Here is a 19,380-nt window from a genome sequence, read left to right as displayed (position 1 = left end):
TTTACTCTTCCAGGAAATCCCATAGTGGAAGCACATCCCCCAGTGCTAACAAGACACAGACAAACTCATCATTAAATACGACAAATCTGTCATAACCTATTCCCATCGTGCCCAGCACATGACAGGTCAAGCACAAATTCCCCGCTGCCAAGTTCAACTCTCATATATTTTTCTCATATGTCAAGAAAGGATTCAAATACAAGGGGAAAAAAAGAGCTAGACTTCTTTCATTCAGGACAGCAACTACCTTGACATTTATACTGAGCACATTTACATTTTCTGCAAGTGAACATGCTAATGAAGTTTTGTACCTAGGAGTACAAAAGTTAGTAGAAGCAGAATGTAGCCATACATTCTGGTAATGAATCACTTAGCTACCCAGCATTTGTCCTAACGGAAAGCTCATTTCTTAAAATCAGGCATGTCACACTCCTACTGCTGGATGTCCCAGCAATTGTCTCTAGCGTGATGAATCCTGAGGACGCTGTGACAGGGCTCAGTGAGATCATGAAAGGTTTATATTAGTCAGGGAATAGCAAACTGCCTCTCCATGCCGGCTCAGGAGCCAACTGCACTTTCAGCAGTTTGGAGAGGCAGAAGTACGAACTGGTCAGCTGCTGCCCATGGACCCCGTCAGCCCCTGGTGACGAGCACCACGAGCTGCCTCAGCCCTGGGCCGGGAGACACCCTGCATCCTAGCGAGGGAGGCAAAGGACACTTGACCATGTGGGAGGCTGCCAGCTGTTGTACAGGGCTGGGAAAGAAAAAAAAAAAAAAAACCAAAACAAAAACAAACAAACAAACAAAACCAAAACCAAACAACCCAAACAGTATCACTAATGGCCCTGTGTTCAGACTGAGTCATGCACCTCCAGGCTAGATGGGAGCAGATGTTCATAACGCTGCTATGAGCATGAGGACAAGATTAAAACATTTGCTTTGTCTGCCTACACTAGAGACATTTCTGATCACTGCTTCTTTTACTGTGACTCCAGCCTTGTACATCTCACCTTCACCACTCCCAGCATCCCTAAGACCACACTTTACTCCCCAAGTTGTCATGTTTTATTCTCTTTAGGGCTGCAAGCTGCAATTACTGCCCAGTTTCCTTACACGAGCTCCTGTAGTCTCTGCATCCCTGGCACAGAGCATCCATCACCCATTTCCATTCATTCTGTACTACTAGAGACAAACCTGTGCTTTCTAGTCTCCGCACTTCCATCTCCAGCTCATCCCCACCCACCCAAAGGCTTCCAGCCTTGCACATTGTTGCTTATGTGTCATATCTACATTGCAGCTCCAGGACTGCATCATCTCTGAACCCAGCCATGGGGACTGAGATTTGCTCCTGACAATATCTCGGATACCTGCAGTCTCCGCCTAGTCTAGGGCTTCACATCGGAAGCAGTCGGTCATTCCCAAAAGATCTACTCAGCACACAGAATAGGACAGATGCCAAAGCCATGTCTTGCAAACAAGAATTTTCTTTCTTTAGGTCTCCCAGTCAAGAAAAGTTTTACCAAAATTTGCACAGCAGCTCTTCCTCCATCCTACAGCCCAGCACAGCAATCTCACTTCTCCTCCTCCCCGCAGTGAGGACAGTCACTTTGTGCTACAGTCACTTCTGTGGATCATTAGGGAGCTGTGCAAAACTCAAGGTGTCTGGAAGTATGGCAGCTGGGTGACTTGGCCTCACGGCAGCATAACTTGCAACTCCTGCATTCCCCTTTAGAAACAACTAGCTATGAAAAAAAGCAAGAATATAATGGCATCATTGTTCTGGAGCTGAGAATAGCAATAATTTTTTCCTTATCATAAATTCCTCTCAAAAGCCAGTTAGTTACTGCTGTAAAGTGCTTCTTTGTAATCTCAAATGCAGAGTAATACATTCCAATAGAGATTTTACAAGAAGCAGCTCATGCTTGAAATCCCAAAGTTCATCCTTCTGAACAGAAAAATTTGTTTTCATTTGAATATGCCTTCTCCTACATTTGCTTTTTATTACTGTACTCCTTCTAAGCATACTCTGTTATGAAGAAGATGATGCATATTATCTAAGACATTATTTATCTCTTATCTACTGCCTCCAGAGCATTCACAGCAGTGTATTTTGCTTTTCTGGGGTATTAACCAGTAGTTAATTTATATCTCTAGGAGAAAAATCTCCCGAAGTCAACATAAGAGTAGAGGATGAAGATACATACCATGCGAGGGTGCACTGACCTGGGTTTTACTGCAAGGGCAACTCAGACGGATGGGCTTTTCCCAGGGTCTGCAGTGTGAGCGTACAGGGAAAGGAGGACGGAAAAAGGGGTATAGAGATTAGGTGAACACAAACAACTTCATTATATGAGGATTATTTTTTTAATGTGTTTATAAAGCTCTAGCCTAAGCCCCTTCCTCATCACCTTGCCTCTACCTCTGAGTGCAATATGCTAGAATAACGGAGGAGACAGAGGACAAGGACCCGATGTAAGTCCACACACAGCAGCAGTGTGCAGCAAGCCCGGTGTTTCCAGGAATCACCTTATGCCCTGTGTGAATGCAGGCTGCCTGCGCTGCAGAGCACAGCAGCCACGTACCAAAAACCTGCTCCGAGAGCCCAGGCTCAGAGCCTGGTCAGGGACAACAGCAGGCGATTTCACCCCTTGGGTGATATCTCAAAGAAATACTGAAATCAATAGTATTGTGTCGTTAATTTCACTGATCATCAAATCCTTTGTAACTCATGTTTTAGCTCTGAACTGCGGGGGAAAAAATTGGTATTTATATTTGGAGAAATGCTAGCTACAACATTTGGCAGCTCCTGGGTTATTTTGTGCTGCATTGGCTGCTTGAGAGCTCTTGTATAACGACATTTCACAGTCTGAAAGTTTTCACATGCATCTGAAGATTTCCTGATGGCATTTGCTCCTGTTGAGCCGCACAAGCTGGCACCAAAGCATCTCCCTTTGAAATGTGAAGACAGGTAGCTCCCAGTTCTGACCTCTGACCCAGGTCCACATGCCTACAGCAATGTGCACACACTCTAGTCTCTTCCCAGCTGGTTTCAGACTAAGTTCTTCTTCAGTACCAGAACTAGCAGACACAGGGAGAATTAACAGATGGACAAAATCTGGCACTCTGGGACTCTTCCTGAAGTCAGTGGCACAAGTGATAGCCGGCAGAAGTCGCTTGAATTCAGTCTTTCAGCCCATGCATGGCTTCTGTCTTGGATACAACCTTGTGGCAACCAATTTTTCTGTCAGGGAAAAATACACTTAATAAGCAGCTGCCCTCTCTTCCCTTCTGGGGCTGAGCTGCTGAAGTTGCCTTCCCCTTTCAGAGGTTCAGGGGTACTCCAGTATGGTAACGGCCCCTTCTGGCAGGATCCAGCTTCAGCCAAGAAGCCGTCCCCGCTGCCAAGGCTCAACAGTGCACCTGCACTCCTGAGGGAGAAGACATCTAAAGATCACTTGATATGCGACCTGCTGTGTCACCCAGCAAGGTGCTTCAACACGCCATCGTTATCCCAGGTGCCGAAATAGCCCTCCTGTTGCTCACCCTGGTGCAACAGATGGTTCAAATTGTCTGGCACATATGCACTGAATTCACAGTGAAGGAGTGGCAGGCTGCTAACATCCCCTCCACCACACTTTTGGAAAGGAGTCAGGAGCAGACACCAAACACCTGCAAATATTTGAGGATGAAGTTTTGGGTTTTATTTTAATTTTTTTTTAAATAAAACTCTCTTCCTACCAAGCTCTTGCAAAACAGTGTTTTCATGGTTAGCTTAATTCATATATGTTTTATTTGTCCAAGATTGATAAGTAATGTACATTTATAAACTTAATTCTAAAAAGGTGTGGAAACCACAAATATCAGACCTAAGGCAGAGAAATCACAAGAAGAATGCTCTTTTGTTTGGGGTTAAAGACCTTCCCTTGCATGCTTCTCCCCTCGTCTTTACTTTCAAGTCTCCTTTACATTAAGATGACAATCCATATAATTGAAATACATTTCACTAGATTAAAAACTAAAATACTTGCAGAGCTCTGTCATAAGAGAATTCTGAAGCAGGAACAGGGATTAATCATTCATTTGCCAACCGACAGTACAAGCAGACAGAGCTTCACCCTGACCCAGGCAAAACTTCTTCATCTCTCCCATTCCCTTCCAAAACATGCCAAACACAGAGTTTACCAAAAATGGTGTTTAGCATTCAAAATATTGTTTGAATTAGTACATAGTTCGCAAATACGGGCAGCCTTTCAGAACACAACACAAGGGAGTATATTTATTGCCTACACAACTGCCACATTCAACGGTTTTCAAATATCTTGTGTTTTAATCTCAGTTAAGGACTTTGTAGTTCTGTCTTGGCTTCCTGAGAATTCTCCCCGTGATGCGACAGGTAGCACACTTCCAGGACACACCAAAGGAACTTTTAATGGAAATGCTGCTGCTGCTGCAACTCCAGCCCAGTCCTGTTTATAAGATTTGCCTGTAGATATCTAAGTATACGTAACATACTAAAATTTTAAATAGTTTTAAAAATATTTATTGAAAATATAAATATATATATAAATAAAATATACAGTCATGCCTATATCTCCCTTTCTTCAGCAGGAAAAATAATCAGCTGCTCGTTTTCACTAGCTCACATACAGAACTGCACACACTGGCCGTAACTCTGCTGCAGTGCAGCACTGGCTTTTTCGAAGAAATTAAAGCCAGAAACCACTCCCAGATTTAGAGATTCAGTTTTTACCATCACTTTCAGAGGCTGCCCCTTCACTTAGAGGACCATGGAGCTGTGCACAAGATACATCTTTCCATACGTCCTGCCCCACAGACTTGTAGAGAGCCTCAGCGTATGACATTAGAGTGAAGACACCAAAATATCCTGACAAGTTACTTTAATTCTTTTAAAGCTTCAAACCAGACATTTAATTCACAGTAAGTGATAGCATTCACCAAAATAAATGTTTAACAGCCAGTTATTAGCAGAGTAGTCATACTTTAAACATTTAATTTGCTACCAATACAGCTTTGCATTAGCAAGCCTGGAAAACAATTACAAATTACACAATTCAATTTTCCAAATGGATTATTCCATAACTAGACAGAAAGACTGTTTAAATTACTTCTGCTGTTTCAAGCCAAGATTAATACAATCGGATTAAAACTTAGATCCCCTCAAGGAATCAGTATATTCCTGTCAGCAGTATACAATTAGTTGGGTTTGCATTAGAATCCTAAGGATTCTTCTGGCACATTGCAAAGTCAAAAGTCACTTGGAGGAATGAGAATTTCTTCCTTCCTCCAATATTACTTTGTTGAAGCATATGGTAACTTGTGGTTGATTATTTACATTACTAAGTGAAAACTAGACAGCTACCTGAAAGGCAACTCTGCATAGATTTCGTAGCCTGGATCCTAATTATTTTCTCTCCCTTGTGGGACCAAATGAATTAAGTGGGCAATTTGCTTTATGTATGCAAATTTCCAGTTCACTTCATAAACTGCAGCTGACTGTTCTCAGATGACCTGTATTTTAGGACATTTTAACCTTTCCATGTTTTAAAAAAACAGAACAAGATTAGAAAGTATTTAAAGGTCAGTATTACTAAAATAATAATAATAATAATAATAATAATAATAATAATAATAATAATAATAATAATAAATCTTTTGTTGTTTTAAACTTTGAGTGGCAAGGATGTCAAAATTCAGCCTCTGGTGCAGGGCTGCAGAAGAGGACACATGCATGATGCATTCAAATGGAAACAAATTGGACTCCCAATACGACAGAAATATCACCAAGACCCCTCAGAAACACTGCTTGTGAGCCAGACTTTGAAGAGATAAAGGAGAGATTGTGACTGGATAAAGGTGCCAAGACGTTGTATGGTCTCAGTCCACAGCACCTGAGCTCCAGTGACCGGTACCACCATGGTGCCAACAGACTCTTTCCACCAACAAATCGAAGTATCATTTGCACTTCAATTCATCACAGGGGAAAAAAAAAAAAACAAAACAAAACAAAAAGAAACAATTTAACACTTCAGTAAAGGAGGCAGGTACTATTGAAAAATTAGGTCCATTCATCATTTTTCTTTTTCTACCCTTTACAGTTTTATGATGGATTAAACCTTTCCTGAGATTGATGGGGTGAGCCCAGGCTCCTCAGTTTTCTGGATGTGACACTGCTTTCAACAGCATTTGAGAATCACTTCAGAACCCACGCAGGACGTTAACGACCATATTTCTGAAACACTGGTAATCTGTAAGTAAGGTTTTCCTCCTACAGTATCATCTATCAGACTGAACTGCATTCGTCCTCAGATTCATTAGCACAAGTTTATGACATGGTGACACTTGTCATGCCAACAGGACTGGCTGGGCTTCTCTATTGTAGCATTAACTTTATTGTCAGAGAGAGTGAGAAGCAGCCTTCTGTCCAGGAGTGACAGAATTAGAATAGTCACCACAAAGCCTCTACACACCACCAGTCTATTATTAGAACAGCTGCTCTCGCCGACCAAGGCAACAGTGACAACTCTCCTAGACCTCTGGGTGATGTCTGGAGTACCAAATCCTGCTAATATTATCCATCAAAACCAGGTTGTAAGTAGTGTTAGTTGAAGACTCTGCCATATTAAGTTGTTTCCTGGGGTTTTTTATTAATAATTAACTATGCTTTTTGTAAGAATCATTTCAACTATACAGTGGTATAGCACAGCAGTGACAAGTTCTCCTTTTTTGACACCTCATATTTAATATTGTTAGAAGCTGCATCATTCACCACCTTAGAATTTCACACATTTACAAAGCTTATTTTAAAAAGAAACTCATTTTTATCCACCTGTGCTCTTCGGAAGTTAACACATTTTAGCCAGAAAATGCTATTCAATATTCATTAGCTTCCTTTCAGTAAGGTTCGTTAAAAATAAACAGGGCCCATCAACCCGCATAGCTGATGACTCCAGAGCTAGAGGACAACCTCACTGACCATCACAGTGAAAAACCAGGGGCACTGCAGAGCCCCACTGCCAAACAGCAACAGCACGTAAGTGACAACCCACCGCCCTGGCAATCACAGTTAAACCACTCTGCTTGGTTAGCACTGCTTCACGACAGAGCGGCAAAGAGGAGCAGTGAACGTGGAGAACAAATGCCAATGGCAACCTTCCCTGGGCAGCTTCCACAAATGGCAGCGAGATCGCTGCCCAGCCGCCCAGCCTATCTGCGCCCCACTGCAGAAACCTCATCCACAGCGTCCAGGCTGGCCAGTGCTGAGAAGAGAGATCTCTCCGTTTTATTCAGGAGGACTGTTTGTTTTACTCCTCCAAAAGGTAGAAAGTTCTTTGCCCACTTCCCCTCAAGACATTTGAGTTTAGGCCTTCATCCCGCCTGAAATAACCCCTAGATTTGGCTAAGTTCTGATTAAAAAACACACAAAATATGTGTGTAAGATGTCTTACTGCTATGATAATACTAGGGTTTGCCTTAATGTCTGTAACTATTAATATTACAGACCCGATTATGTACAGCTACAGGTTTCAAAAGCAGAAAGCATGAACTTTGCAGCTACTAAAGTAAACAGTGGATTCCCAGTGACTGATTGTGAAGTTTGACCATTGTTCTTTCCTGTCAAATAAGCTACGAGAGAAATCCAGAAACTAAATTTATAGAAGAAGCAATAGTTCAAAATGAAGTAACTGTTAACTACAGACTAAGCTTGACTTAAAACTGAAAATCCCTCCAAGCCGACAAGACTTTCTATGGTCTATCCACAGATCCAGAGGTAGGAAAATGCTGTTAGGTTACACACATGACAAACCAGTGTTAACTTACAGAGCTTCTTGAAAGAAAAGGAAAATGTCCAGCCTCATTTAGATTCCTCCTGGATTTCATATCCATTACCTAATGTGAACGGCAAGTCAGTGTGTACTGCTAATATATTGCATTAATACAATGGAAAAAACACCGATTTGCATCAATAATTGACAAAGCCATACAAATATAAATGCAACAAAGCTGGAAATTGCCTTACACACACTGTGCAACCCTCACACACATCAAATTAAAAAAAATGCACTTCTCATTACTTTTTAACCTTGCTTAATATAAATGTGAAGGAACTATTTCTGGGCATGACTTACTACAAATAGCCACAGGTTTTACAACCAATCAATTACAAATTATGTGGCATGTAGACAGACAAGTCTGAATTCAGATTCAGTATTCCCTTGAGATTTCCTCCTAAACGTATGTCAAAGTGAGTAAGTGCAGATCAGCCTCACGCTGAGCTGTGCTTGCCAACTCCTAGGAATTTATGCACATAACTCCTAATCTTCTAATATATTAAGCTTTTGCCAACAACGTTATAAATTAAAGGGTTTCTTACTTTCATCTCCATGCCCAGGAGAATTACACATGTAAATTCTCAGATTAATATGAAATGTGCACATAACTCCAGAGAAGTGATGAGGGCGAAAAACTTTATTCTTTTAATACTGCTGAATTTAGCAAAGGTTTCCACATCATTATTGCAAGAGAAATTTTCATGTTGTCCTTCATTTCAGTAGCTGTCTACTGTCTTCCCACAAATGCAAATCCTAGTAAAATGGGAACATCTAAGTGTCAAGCTCTTTGGATTCACACGTTACCTTGGTTGGTACTGTGGATGGTTGTTACTGCAATTATGAAGAGCAGTAGTCACTGCAAAGTATTTCAGATCTGATTTTAAAGGGCTGAGGAGAGAAAAGGACATCCTCTCTAAAAATGAAATAATTTTCCATGATGTTTGCTACAAAACAGAAAATAGAACACTTACTCTCCCTCTGCTTTACTGAATGAAGGAACTAACAAGTGGGTTTAGGACCTTGACAGTAAAAAAAGTTCCAATTTTCAGGCCAATTAATACATGTCAAATTCAGATTTAATTATGTCTGTAAAAAAAAAAAAAAAAGTTGAGAAACAGCCATAATACCAAGTCTTACCTTGTGATAGCATCGGAAGTACGCAGCTCGTTCATCTGAGAATTTCTCCAGCCTCTTTGGCCCTTTGCTTGAAGCTTTTTTGAATACTAACCAGCATCTCTGGTAAATCTAAAAACACAAGAGAGTAAACTCAGCATCTCCAATGACTTCAATATCACTAATATTTGCATAGAAGTTACGCTAATAAATCAGCTGTTGCTCTGGAGCTGCAATTAATGGCTCTCAGTAGCTCAGACAAAACATAAAAATCAAGCTAATAGTTAGCTACATCTTATTTCTTTTAAATTACGATACAAACAGAAATTCTTATGAAGACAGTGCATGCTTGCATGAAAGGTGCTAGGAAGAAAGGGCTGTAATTATGCTTGCAAATGTAGGTCTTCCTAGGAAACAGCTTTTTAAAATAAAATTACACAATTTTCCATGTGGATTTATTACTGGTTCCAGTCTTGTATGCCCGAGACAGACATGAAGAAAGCTTGAGCAGACAGGTAGGAATGGATCTTCTATCACGCAAGTAAGAGATGAAAGTGTAAGCGTATATTCTATGTATAAGGGTAAATGAGGATACGTGAGGGAGAAGGAACTGAATTACTGGGTAATGGAAAAGACAGATCATTTAACTGTAGAACTCAGGACATTCTGACAACTGGTGTTTTGCTGTCAAGGTCCAGTTGAATTTAAATTCAAGTCACTTGAGGCAGACTCTGTGCAGAGTGATTGAAAAAAAAAAAACACCTTTCCATTTGCAGGATTAAGCCACTTCATCTCTCAAACTTGTGCTCCCATTTCTTGCAATCTTCCCACCTATTCTTTAACAGTGGTGCACTTTCTACCATCCTCTTACATTCAAAACCATAGCTCTCAGCTAGAAAACATACTCACTGAATAGAAGGAAAGAATTATAAGCCTTGTCAACTGTTCACAGCCTACATTTAATCAGTAATTCCAAAGTAACAGCTAGTAAGTGAAAAAATAAAGCAAAACCACCACTAAAATTAGTGTGATTTCAAAAGAAAAAAAAAAATCAGATCAGTCATGATCAAGTAGTTCACAGCTCTGGCAGAGCTTCAGTGCAGCACAAATTCACTGGAGTGATCAGTGGGGAGACCCATCAAAACATCTCGCTGCCTTCAGCTGAGGCAGCATCCAACAGGTAACCAGCAGACAGGGAAACTCCATCCTTTCCACCTTTGATGGGTTTCTAAACAATGTATTCAGCACAAAACAATTATGTCCATGAAAAGTAGCTATAACTTTATTTCCGTACTCAAAAATGATTGTTAGTTGACTAGCTGTGCTTCTTTCACCAGCTTTTAGCTGTTTCTATAAAGATGTTTAGGGAACGACATGATTACTCCCCAGCTTTATTATTCTGCCTCACATGAGGGCACTCATACTCCTAGTCCACTTGGCTGCAGAAACATTTAGCATATGGACAGGCTGCTCTGATGCCAGGCACCAGCTGAACCTATCAAGATTTTTTTCCAATTTTCCAGCTTATTGGCCACTCAACATGTTCTGTTTAATGCAAGCATTTGAATTGAATTGTTCAAGAACTGCTAGACACTGACCAAAATGAGAGCTTACCACTGAAAAAGCAATTCAGATATACACCCACTTCTACTGGAAGAGACTTTCTACATTTGCCTTCTGAAAATCTTGTTTGCTGGGCCCAGACAACTTCATCACACCTGACAAGAAAAACTCTCCAAAACCCCACCCAAAAGAGCTCTTCAAAAGTTTGAGTACCCAGCCCTTCTGCTTTTCAAAAACCCATAGTTTTAACCTTAGCAATTAGAAGACCATAGAAGAGAACAGAATCCTTTGGCAATGCATTTGCCATTGCACAACACACACGAGGACAACTACAACATGATGATGTGAGACCATTGGTACTCAGAAGCACCTCTCTGGGCCAGCAAGCATCTCAAAGCTGTAGCTGCAACAGTAGCTCAGCAGCACACAGAATTAGAGGCAGAACAGGAGAATAACATTTTAATACAAATAAGGAAATGAAGTTTTGCTCTGCTTCCAGCAGGGCACAGATCCAGGGCGGTTATCCCCCTTCCAAATGCCACTAGGAGCACAAGTACCATTAACAATCAACTCCAGTCAAGCATGATAGATGACTATAAGTTGGTGCTACTGGAATATATTACTGTAGCTCAACAATGACTAATCCAAGACTAAGCTGTGGATTTAGATCAGAATCAGGGCACAGTTGGGAAAAAAAAAAACAAACAACAACAAAACAAAAAACCCAAAACTGTTACATATAAGAACCTCCAAGGATGTAAAAGCCAAATCAGCCTACAATACAAATACTGGCCTGAGTTTTTGTTCCATTCCCCTATTACAATAATCCTTTAGCAAAAAGAGTCCCAGTTGCTGGAATGCATTATACCTCAGGACAACATCGCCATGACCCATTCATGACCCTAACCTGAGCAAACTGGAGGAGAGTCAGGTCATGAAGGTCCCTCCTCTGAACTTCCTCCTCCTCCTGCATGAGCTATTCCGCTGTCCTTAGGGAATCTCTAGGTAGAGAGATTCTACTGCAATAGTAGAATAAAGTATTTTGCCTGAATATATAGTTTGTAATCCCATTGCTGTTAGTGATCTGATTGTTAACTCCTCTCTGCTGAACTTTAACAAAGTCAAAAAGCAGAAACATTTCTTCACTTGAAGCCTGCTTAGCACCTTCAAAAATGAAATAATGGAGCCATTAAGAATAGGTACTATTATCGCAGTCACGCTTCTATGCTCCCATGACACATAGATCTCACAGATGAGCATCCAGCACCATCTTAACTGAGCAAAAACTACATGATACCCTAAATCTCTAGCAATAAAGAAGGAGGTTGGACTAGATGACCTTTAAAGGTCCCTTCCAAACAAAACTGTTCTATGATTCTACGAATAACCAATTTGGCAGCATCTGCCTAAGGAGCACTGAAAGCCCTTCAATGCAGTCAATGCACAAAGATGATGTTGTGTCCAAGACAGAGAGCTCATCATGGCCTACAATACAGAACAAGTAATTAGGTCTTTGATGCCATCAGGATCTAAGACATGTCTGAGACTTGTCAGGACTTCTTCAAGTTGAAGACAGCATGTGAACCATTTACATTGTCACAGCTGTTTTGACAGCAGCAACAAGAACCAGACCCAAATGCTCTTAGGTGCCTATTCCGTCATGAATACTTAGCTCACTTATCCCTCAAATCAACATTTTCACTAGTACTCCGTGAATAGGAATTAGTTGAAAGCACTGCTGTAATTACTTCCACTCCAAACACTTGGGCTGACAGTGATTAGATAATCCAAACAGCAAATCAGGATCTGATGTGCTGAGAGAACAGTAATAGCTGTCATTTGCATAACACCAAAAACTTACAAAGCTCTCCCTGTGAGATCTTCTCAGAAAGCCTAACTCAAAATTTAATTTCAGTATCAAAAATTAGCACCTACTTCCTGTGGTCGCTCCTGAAAATTTCAACTTCTAACAGCCCATCGAACAGACAACAACGTAAAATTCGAGGGAAATAATGCAACCGTTTATGAAGCGGATCATCCGAAACCCAGATAGGTGATCCTATATGCATGTCCAAGGTCACGTCAAAACTGTTCTATTTCTGGCTCTAAAGATCAGCTGATATAAATCATTACCACAACTGAAGTCAAAGAAGGAGCGACTTCAAAGGAATGATGCAATCTGAGTATTTGGATTCCTGGCTTACGGTGCTACGCCTTAGGAGCCAGGCAGGATTGCTCAGCCATCCCCATGCTCCTTCTGAGCTGGAAATACCCTGGGAAGCAAAGGAGCTGTTACCCTCAGCTGGAACGGGTCAGCGTCTGGCTGAGTAAAGTGGAAAAATTTCTTTTGACTTTCCTAGGTTTCAGCTGTGGTTTGAGAATACTCTCATGCAGAGAGGGAAACTGAAACCAGAGGCTGGCTGTCCTATGTGATGAGCCAAACCCTTGTCTGCCCTGGAAATGGGTGTCGAGAGGGAGACCTGTCAGTCTTTACCACCTCCCCCTGATCAGAAAAGCACAATAACCAAGAGCTAGATTTCTGAGTGCCTAAAATGTCATTCTTTACACAAGGAGCACAAACTATTCCACACAAGAAACAAACATGAATTTAGAAACTAAATTTTCCATTTCCGTCCAAAGCAAGTTTACCCCATCCCTCAATACTTCTGTTCAGCAACTGATCTAAAAAAAAAAAAAAATCTGAAAACAGCCAAATATTTAGAAATTGGAGGGAAGAAAGCTATTTTTAATATCTGGCTGCAGGGAGTCTAAAACAGGTTATGTTTTAAAACTAAGATATGTGGCTTCCACCACACTATGGCAAAGCAAGCCTATTTTACTTCAGGACCAACCAACCCCACCCCTTATTTGTTTGTTATTTAAAAAGGGATATAGAGAAATTAGAGACGGTAGCACAAAGTCTCATCTGGCAAATTTCTCCTTTGCAAACACGAAGTGAGCCTGCAGGGAAAGCTGCCCTATTTTATTCCTGTGCTGTGTTTTTCTGCTCTCTGCCCTAAAACAAAGAATTGCAATGAGCTGCGTTTACAGGGACACTCAACTTGCTGTCAAACAAACACAAACTGTGTTTTTTTTTTAAAGCAGTAGCAGAAAGTACTATCATGTAGCTTGGGATGATTACCAGAAATCCCAGGCCATTGGCAGGAACTTGCCGTTTGTGACCGATAACCTCTAGAAACAGATAATGTAGTAAAGACATAGCACAATAGCACAAGAAATTTCTCACAATATGTTCTGAACTTTTTTTTTTTTTGGTAGGAAAAAAAGTGCTGCCACTTTATCCAAGACTGATAGATAGTTCACCCAGCGAAGTACCTCCATTGTATATGGAAAATTATTTGAGTGTTTTTGCTGAATTTTGCCGGGGAGTCTCCAGCGGACTGGAGTTCCAGGTACAAGATCCCTTCCAACAGGGAGTTGTTCACACAGGAAATCAGCCAGCTAGTGCTAAGCGTTTGGATTTTAACTCCTGCATGAAAAAAAAAAAAAAAAAAGAAAAAAGCATTAAAAAGTCACTGCTGGTTCAAAAGGTGATCAAGAGCCCTGAAATAGAATTCCCAGACAGAAGGATATTTGTGAGGAGACTGGATCTAGAATTTTCCTTTGCATCCAGAAAAATGAAATATTTCCAAAGACAGACTGCAGCTCATTCATTTAATTATATTCACCCCTCAGACATGGCTGAAGCAGCAGATCTCCCTTAGGCAGCTGTTCCTTTGTGAAAAAATGGAGGAGTGCTTTCTAGTAAAGAGGTCTAGGTATCAGCAAGCATGATGATGCTTATGTGTCATGCTGAATGGCTTCAGTGAAGACCCCACAATCTTTCTGTGACTTCACAAAAGAAGTACTCAAACTGAATATATTTCTTCCATAAGATTGTGACTTGCCTCTACTTTTTCCAACCCAGCTTTGTCCCTTGCCTACTTCATCCCCATCCTGGCAGCTGTGTTCAGCTCTATTTCATTCTGAAGAAACACAATGTAAATATAAAACAATTACAAGTAGATGGATTACTAGAAAGAATCACATAGGTGTAAACATATCTAACTCGCACTGAAACGTGTTTAGCATGACTTAAATGGTGCTTAGAAATGTAGACTGGTTCACCGGCTTTGTAAAATAAGCAACAAAGTTGTCCACAATACTGTCTGCAAAGCTATTGCTGCACTTGGCAACCAAACAATTTCACTTTCCCAGAGCACCCATTCAACATGAGTGTGTTACGAGTAAGCGATATTGCATTATTCACTCTGACCAGGTTATAATGACTACATAAATCAAAGTTGGTTTACATCAAGCTATCTTCTTCTCTGGGGGACTAAAGGAAATAATCTAGATTTCTCCTTTCCCCCAAGAAACAGATTTGTGGAGAGAGAAACCTCACCCCTCCCTCTCATTCAGTATACATCTTCAGAAACAATATTTTACAGCAAGAAGTCATCTACAGCTGCTAATAGAGAATGACGCTGTGATCTTGTCTCTGTATCTGTTCAGAACACGCAATATTACTCAATATTGCAAAGTTTTTTTTCATCAAGTTACAAAATCCAGCTTTGGCAACGGCCAGAACTTGCTATGAGATCAGTACACAAAAAAAACGCTTGGCAGATCTTTGTGAATCTATGCACCTTCTTGTATGCTCACACTTATTAATGCACAATGGATGCCTACTGCTCTAAAATACAAGGCATTTTAATCAGTCTTTCCTCTTCAAAAATTCTTTCTTTCTACCCTTTCCTTCCCACCTGGAACTGCATCAACTAGCAGCAAGATTTTTGTTAATGGTCCAGGCTCAGAACTCAAAGCCATTCCTCCAGCCTTAGTTTAAAACACTAAACAGCTGGATTTGAGCCTACAGATGCCTTCCCGCTTGGCACACAAGTTAGAAGGCAACTGCATTCTAAATCTTTGTTGTTTTTTGGTGTTTTTTTTTTTTTCCAGTCCTTCATGATTACATGGGATTCATTCCTCAGACAAGATTTACTTACTGCCAAAACATCCTCAGTAACTAGAAGTCTTTGTGCTGTGATCTGCATGATGTGCACATTGCCTGAGCCATGGCAGGGTGGTGAGGAGCACGATCTAAGCGCAGACAGTAAAATGGCTCAGCCAAGGTTACCTAACAATGTAGTAATGGAGCCTTTGTTTTATTTCATGGCTACACTATACACTGTGACAATGGACGTTGACAGGGAAACACAAGCAGAATTTTACAGGTTATAACTGGTATATAGAATCATAGAATGGTTAGGGTTGGAAGGGACCTTCAAAGGTCATCTAGTCCAACCCCCCTGCAAGGAGCAGGAACATCCCTGACTAGATCAGGTTGCTCAGAGCCTCACCCAGCCTGGCCTTGAACGTTTCCAGGGATGGGGCCTCCACCACCTTTCTGGGCAACCTGTTCCAGTGTTCTATTAGTGGTTGGTTCAGATAAAGGGGAAAAAACGCTCAACAGAAACGCTGCTGCTGCTGGCACAGGTCACCTCTGGTAGACTGCAAGATGGGATGGGCTCATTCAAAGACAAGAAGGGATTTCCCCATACATTCCAGCTTTGTAGAAGATTATTTAAAAAAAAAAAAAGTTAAGGAACACCCAGAAGCTTATGAGAGCCCTTTATAATGAATAAACTGTTAATAAAGTACCCCTTCAGATTGTTGACACGCTCAGCAGCTGGAAGTCTAGAGTTCAGAGGCACTTATTTACGGATCCTGGCCAGATGAAGCACATTACCACTGAAATCTCTCTGACATAAAACCTTTTGAGCGCTTTGGAAGGACACTACGGTTCAGCCCAGACAGGGCAGAGAGGCCATCAGACTTGGGGAGACACCTAAGACAGTACTCTGGACCTCAAGGGGCAGGTAAAGGGCTCCAAGAATGCTGGACACCCAGGAGGCTGGCACCTGGACAGAACAGCAATAGCTGCCAGTGCAAAATGTCTATTAAGACGACAGGGCTGGAATTTAGGACTTGCTTATCCCACATGAGTATCCTAAGTGTTCTGCAAAGAAGCCATTTCTTTCCCTTTTCTACTCAGCGCATGGTGCCTTGAGTTTGCATTGGCGGGCGCTCCTTGCACGCAATTCGCAGGTGACTTGTTGATAAACTGCTGAAAAATGTGTAAATAAATTACACTGCATAATAAACTACACAGGAGATGTGAGGGATAAGCAGTCACGCTGTTTGATGTGACGGAGGGCAACACAGAACTTGACTGCATTTTTTCATTTCTCTAATGACTATCTAGAATTTCAGAACGTAAAAGATGTTAGAAGGAAGATTTCAACTTCCAGTCAACTCTCCCTGCAAAAATCGTGAGGTGGATGCAATAACATTAGAAAGAAAGCATTACCTGAAATATCTTTCCATTTTCAGGCTCTTCTTTATGGACTTACAGACTTCAAAGTATAGGATTGCTGTTTGTTGAGGTTTTTTAAAATCATACACAGAAAAGGTTATAATTCTGGGCTATGCTAGGCCATTAGAGGAGAGTGCCTCCAAGTGCCGAGAAGCATTTGCAGTAGAAATCACCTCTTGCCAGTGACAATTTAAAAAAGTCAAAGTGGAGTTAAGTATCTGATTTGGTTCCTTGAACATCTGCTAAGCTTTATATATGGGCACAGTTAATTCTAGGCATGAAACTGGATAGGAGAAAATCAGCCTAAGACTCTAACTGTTAAAGGAAGAAAAAAAACAGGGAAGACTTCAATGCAGACTAAAAACCGACTGTGCAGCCAGCTCAGGCTGGCTGAGCTCGACAGAGAGCAGTTGGATGTGCTGTCCTGCTGGGTCAGGCCATTAGTGCGGTCCAGAGGATTAACACAATTTAGTACTGTATTAGAATTAGGAGGCTGCTGAATAACTTAAAATGACTGTGATGAATTATGGTTTGGAATTATTCTTTTTTTTTGTCACTAAGTATCTGACTTTGTTACTTTAATTACATGGGCTATAGGGGGAAAATGGCATTGATACAGCTCATTAACAGTTCATGGAGCTCATTAATTAGTACATCAGATGCATAGAGACCGCAGAGCACACGTGCTAACCCTTGCTAACAGCCGCTCTGAGCTCCAACAAGAACCCAGCTCACCTGCTAGAGCTGTGGCAAGGTGATGCTCTGCTGAACTCAGCTGTCAGAAGGCACAAGGTGGGACTTGTTCCAACTTTGGAGATGAACTGGACTTGCTCACAAACCCCCAGCAACAGGCTTTACTTCAGCCCCCTAGAGCATTTGTACAAGCTGTATTTCAGAGCTGGACTTGGAATTTTAAGACTACACACAATGAGACAAGAAAGGCAGAACGTGCATGTGAATTAAGCCTTCATCTCAGTGGAGTACGTTCTTCAGCAGAAAGCTGCCAGCATCCTCAGCCAGGCATGGGAGAAGAGCTTTACTTCCTCAGTCTTCAGTGCATGAATTGAACAATTCAGCTGTACCTGTTGCCACTTGCCCACCTGTTAAATTCAGTTAATGATGCTTGTTACGTGCTGCCTGGAGGGCCAAGGATGACAAATGCCCTGCAAGCCCACAACTAACAGATGGGTATAACTGCCCATTTCTGGCCTGCTGTCATTCTTTGCCATTCACCAATTAATTTAACTGCAAGCTTCAGAAAACATCACAGATTTCCCATAACAAACACATTACCTCCTATTCCTATATACATCCTCCAGACACCCCAAGTAAGTCTCGAGGTTAGTCCATCATACTGTCCCAACACAAGGTAAACTTATCTTATTCCTTCCACACAGTTCTTTCAGTCCTGACACCAGAACCCTACAGTGAGCCACAGGTCATTCCCCCAAACTCTCAGGAGCTTGGATCAGTTTTAAAATCAAAGTGAATCTGCATGAAAGAGCAAACAATGTTATAAAGTGAGTCACTGCAAGCTGGACTTCACCAAAATATAGTGTTTGTCAAAAGTGACAGAATTACAGCCCATTAAATCATAGTAACAAGCACTTCAGCATTGCCTTACAGGACTGCAGCAAATAATTGAAGTCATTTGCCTCAACTGCGAGATACCCTGATACTCTGCTCAAAGCTGTGGAAGGGAGAAATCCACAGCAGTCAAAATTCATTTCCCTTTTCAGGCACTGGCTTCAGAGTGACAACCTTCAGCGTACCCTAAATTACTGAAGGCACGTGCACAAAAGGATGCAAGTCAGAGCAGAAAGCCCACAGGCCTGTGACCAGTAGGTGAGCTCCATCCTGGGTATACGACGATGATCCTGCACGGAAAAGCTCCATTGCTCCACCAGAACTTTTAAAGCTACTGACCAGATGAAATAAAGATGCCACCGAGGCTGCAGGGAGGGAGAAATTTGTTTGTGTGTTGGGGTTTTTCTTGCTGTGTTTTGAGTTGAGTGGGACAGACTAATACTGACTTAAGGAAATACAGATGAAAGCCAGGATTCCAGAGCCAATATTTCCCTAGTAGACCTCAGCTTTCCACTGGCTCTTGCAGTCCTCTTGCATTTGCTCAGGCTAATTGACACATTAGTTCAAATGGACAAACCCAATTTCTATTAATTTCTCCTGTCCCAGCTGTGTAGTGCTAATCTACTAAATCTCTTTCTTCAGAAAGGGTTCAAGAGTTCATTCACATTTAGGTAGACTCCATCCTCAAGAAGGTATGACTGCTGCATTAAAAATGGCTATGAGAGCTTAGCAGAATACTGTCTTAATTTGCACTACTTCATTTAACAGAGAATAGCCACTTATATTTTACCATAAGCACTGTGCCAAGAGCATGCCACTCAACGGTACACAGTTAATTCAGTACAATCACCTAACATCCATCCTCGCTACTGTGAAACCATCAGTGTG

At 41.3% G+C, this 19,380-nt stretch overlaps 1 protein-coding gene across 4 annotated transcripts in view; it reads right to left on the bottom strand.

Moving 5' to 3' along the window:
- DOK5 (docking protein 5) overlaps positions 1 to 19,380 on the bottom strand; it is a 44,027-nt gene that overhangs the window by 14,239 nt on the left and 10,408 nt on the right. For all 4 annotated transcript variants that reach the window (XM_086760636.1, XM_086760638.1, XM_086760637.1 and 1 more), the window contains exon 2: positions 8,988 to 9,095. In XM_086760636.1, coding sequence (XP_086616762.1) covers positions 8,988 to 9,095 — 108 coding nt within the window. The remainder of the gene's footprint in view (positions 1 to 8,987; positions 9,096 to 19,380) is intronic.

The sequence above is a fragment of the Chlamydotis macqueenii genome, chromosome 16 (assembly GCF_036417535.1).
Source record: "Chlamydotis macqueenii isolate bChlMac1 chromosome 16, bChlMac1.mat, whole genome shotgun sequence".
NCBI classification, from domain to species: Eukaryota; Metazoa; Chordata; class Aves; order Otidiformes; family Otididae; genus Chlamydotis; species Chlamydotis macqueenii.
The sequence above is the reverse complement of the archived record's forward strand: the minus strand, read 5'-3'. Positions and strand labels throughout refer to the sequence as shown.